This window comes from Triticum urartu, chromosome 3 (assembly GCF_003073215.2).
Source record: "Triticum urartu cultivar G1812 chromosome 3, Tu2.1, whole genome shotgun sequence".
In the NCBI taxonomy this organism is placed as follows: Eukaryota; Viridiplantae; Streptophyta; class Magnoliopsida; order Poales; family Poaceae; genus Triticum; species Triticum urartu.
The window spans coordinates 492093995-492098049 of record NC_053024.1 but is presented as its reverse complement, the minus strand read 5'-3'; the positions used below and the strand labels follow the sequence as shown (position 1 = coordinate 492098049).

Here is a 4055-nt window from a genome sequence, read left to right as displayed (position 1 = left end):
CTGGTCGTTCCAAAATACGTTCGCTGCATCATGTGCTACAAATTGCTTGCGCATGAGCTTCCTCGTTCTTCTAGTCCAGTACTAGATCATGTCCACGCCATCTAATCGGGCTCGGAGCAAATGCCACAAACATTCACCCGCAAAAAAATGCCACAAACATGGTCCTAAACTCCTAATCAACCCGCACCTGGTGAATGATGAGCTATATCAAATACTCCCTCCTTCCGCGAATAAGTGTACATATAGCTTTTGGTCTTAGTCAAAATTTTAAAATTTTAACCAACTTCATAGAAAATAATAGTAATACATATGACATCAAATTGGTATATTATGAAAGTACATTTCAAAACGGATCTAGTGATACTAATTTAGTGCTATAAATGCTTTTACTTTTTCCTAGAAAGTTGGTCGAAATTTTAAAACGTTGACTTAAGACAAAAGATAGATGTACACTTATTCGCGGACGGAGGGAGTATAAAAAAAGGCCCCATGCCACCGGTGAAAAGTATGATGTGATTATATAGGGTTTGGTCAGGTATCGATCGCCTGGCATAAATTTCAAAATCTATTAATTTTATCGGAACCGTTGGATTGAAATCCAATGGCCAGCACACCTTCATCCTCCTTGAGCGCAATCACCCCCTACACCTAGCTTCTTTGTGACCCCCCCCCCCGGCATCTTTTCCAACGACGACAACATGATGAACTGCTCATCATGCCTCTGGCGAGGTCCTATCGAGCCCTTGCTGGCCGTCACGTCCCCATCTCGAGCTCGAGCTCTATCCGAATCATAGCGACATTCAAAATTGAAAGGCTTAGGTCTAAGCAATCACTTAGTGAAAAAGGTTACTTGCACCAGTTCGTTTTGGTCTAAGTTTAGAACTATCTTCAACGGTTTGCACCTTCCCCCTTTCCCTGAACCTGTCAACCCTCTGCCACGTCTATGTAGGCGACGTTGCGACCGCGGCGCCCCTGTCCCCGGCGCAGTCATGGCAATGCCTCGCTGAGGACGACACAATTGATCTGAAAATTAGTCGTATGTTAAGAGCAAATGTGGAATATATAAGGTAGAAGCGCTCTATCTTCAAGTTGAACAAAATGATGTGTCATTTAAAGTGTAATGATATACTACTAGTTTGCATTAACAAGGGGAAGGACATATATTCGAATTTGTGTTGAGAATAACAAATCCAATCCAAACAAATTAACAAACATCCGGTCTGCCGGTGCCTATTTATTCGGCTTCCATTATTTTACTCCCCCATCACAAAAAGGTTTGTAAATCTCCTCCGCACTCTTAAAAAAAGATCGTAATCTCCCGCAAATCCCCCACTTATCTCGCTTAAATACTCCCCCACCACCACCCCTTTCCCTCCTCACCTCACCCCAGCCCAGCGCCAAGTCAAGTCCATCTCACTCGCCAATGTCCATCACCACGTCCTCCACCCCGCCCGCGATCCTCGACATGCCGGCTCCCGACGTCGCCAGCAATGGCGCGCGCGCGGCGAGACGGAGGAGGCTGCTGTTGTGCGCCAACTACGTTGCCCTGCTCGGCGGCTCCGTGGCGTCCAGCCTGCTGTCCCGCTACTACTTCGCGCACGGCGGCCGCGATCGGTGGGTGGCAACGCTGGTGCAGTCGGTCGGGTTCCCGGTGCTGCTCGTGCCCGTCTACGCCGGCCGGCCCGCCGGGCAGCCCCGGCCGTTCGCGTGGTTCACGAGGCGGTTGCTCATGGCGTGCGTGGTCATCGGGGTGCTCATGGGGGTGAACAACCTGCTCTTCTCCTACAGCTCGTCCTACCTGCCCGTGTCCACCTCGTCGCTGCTGCTGTCGACGCAGCTCGCGTTCACGCTCGTGCTCGCCGCCGTCATCGTGCGCCACCCCGTAACCTTCTCCAACCTCAATGCCGTCGTGCTCCTCACCCTCAGCTCCGTGCTGCTGGCGCTGCGATCGTCCGACTCGGCTGAGCAGCCCGACGGGGGGAGCCGGACGAGGTACTTCATCGGCTTCGCGGTGACCCTGGGCGCGGCGGGGCTCTTCGCGGCCTACCTGCCTGTCATGGAGCTGCTGTACCGCAGGGCCGTGTCCGGCGGGTTCCGGATGGTGGTGGAGGTGCAGGTGGTCATGCAGGCCGCGGCGACCGCGCTGGCGGTGGTCGGACTGGTCGTGGCCGGCAGGTGGGGCGAGGAGCTGGCGCGGTGGGACAAGTCGCCGGCGGCGTACTGGGTGCTGGTGGCCGCGCTGGTGGCGACGTGGCAGGCCTGCTTCATGGGCACGGCCGGGATGGTGTACCTCACGTCGTCGCTGCACAGCGGCGTGTGCATGACCGCGGTGCTCACCGCCAACGTGATCGGCGGCGTGGTCGTGTTCCGCGATCCGTTCGGCGCGGAGAAGGGCATCGCCACCGTCCTCTGCATCTGGGGATTCTCCTCCTACCTGTACGGGGAGTACAGCACGCGGCAGAAGCAGCAGGAAGGCGACGGTAAGGTGGCCGCCGCGTCCACCGGAGGCGACTCGGACAAGAGTGTTACAAGTGGCGACGTTGGTGAGGGAGGGGGTGCAGTTGAAACCGTTTGATCTAACCTCTTTTCATTTTTAGAGCTTTAGCATCCGGAACATGGGCCGGGGGGAACAAATCTCAAAGGAAGTACATCTAGTCTAGTTGCACCTATTTCTAAGAAGAAAAAAAGTCTAGTTGCACAATGCATGCATGCGTGGCACATAAATTAGACATGCATGGGTGTCACAAGAGACAAAGCTAGGTTGTGTACATAGCGATCCATGAGGTTGGTGATTGTGGTTTGGTGGTTGCTTGTTTGAAAGGTTTAATGTTTGCTATAATGTTTCGATGGACGAAATGGAAGGATGTTTGATGATGGAGTGCTACCTTATGTGATGGTAACATGGACTAACAATCTTCACAAAATGTTGGTTCCTTTGGAGCCTAATCGGTGATCTTCTAACAGAAGAGAGAAATATTCCTCGGCTGGACTGCTCCAAATGTTGCCTTGTTTTGTGTACATGCGTCAACAATTTATCTAGCACAACCACAATTTATATATATATATGCTTGTGTCATTGTGGAATGTGACCGTTGCCGTGCACATTTAAATGCTACTAATTTATTACCAGGTGATGTTACCTTGACAACCACTAGATTTACATAACAAAAAGGTGATTAGTAAGTTGTAACCCTGTTTTGTAATGTAGCCTCTTCTCTCGGTGTGGTATAAATCATGGCAATTGAATACACACATTAGTTGATTATATATTGCATAGGTACTTTAACAAAACAATTCAACAAAGCTTGAAGTTTAGTGACATGCAAAACCATAAGGTATATTTAATAAGTGCATCGATGCAATCAATAGAAAACTGATGCATGGTGGTTTTATTCTGTTTACATAGCATATAGTGATGCCCTATAGCATATACCTGTGTGCGCACAAAAATAATAGTTCACTTCCTTAAGTATGAATCATGGTTGTTTACTCTCAGATATGGTGTTCGTAATATGATATTATAGGGACTGTTGGTTCCCCAACTCCGCATTAGAGAAATGGTGGTAAAGAAAGGGATGCAAGTTGGGTTGGTTGAGAGGAGTAATCAGCATGAGAATGAGGTTCACACACATCAAAGTGGACTATAGTGGTCATACAACTAATTTGTACTCACACGGCCAATCATGCCTCGGGCATTTGGGTCTGAAGGATCTTCTAGGGCTTTTGCCTTGAGAGAAACAATGGAGAAGGGGAACAAAAGAAGAGGTAAATAAAAGAGCCGGAGAATTGACATTACCTACTTAAATGATGCTAAGTTTAGTGCATGTTTTGTTTTCTCTAAACGTCTGTATTTGAAGTAGTATATATATATATATATATATATATATATATATATATATATATATATATATATCACATATTATTATGTTGGCTTGAGGAGGAAACAATAAATTTTATTTAAAAAGTAGTGCTAAAGTTGTATATAGTTTTCTTGTCGAATAAGAATTGTATGCCTTTATTTAGAAATATTATTGAGCCAAGAGGATAAACCTAGT

At 47.9% G+C, this 4055-nt stretch overlaps 1 protein-coding gene across 1 annotated transcript; it reads left to right on the top strand.

Moving 5' to 3' along the window:
* The first annotated feature begins 1372 nt into the window (after positions 1–1372).
* On the top strand, positions 1373–2874 carry LOC125544550 (probable purine permease 4). The gene has a single exon (XM_048708280.1). The coding sequence runs from the start codon at positions 1424–1426 to the stop codon at positions 2573–2575; it is 1152 nt and encodes a 383-aa protein (XP_048564237.1). The 5' UTR covers positions 1373–1423; the 3' UTR covers positions 2576–2874.
* The last annotated feature ends 1181 nt before the right edge of the window (positions 2875–4055 follow it).

Excerpts from the sequence above, each read along its gene's own strand:
- LOC125544550 (XM_048708280.1), top strand. The coding sequence starts at position 1,424 with ATGTCCATCACCACGTCCTCCACCCCGCCCGCGATCCTCGACATGCCG.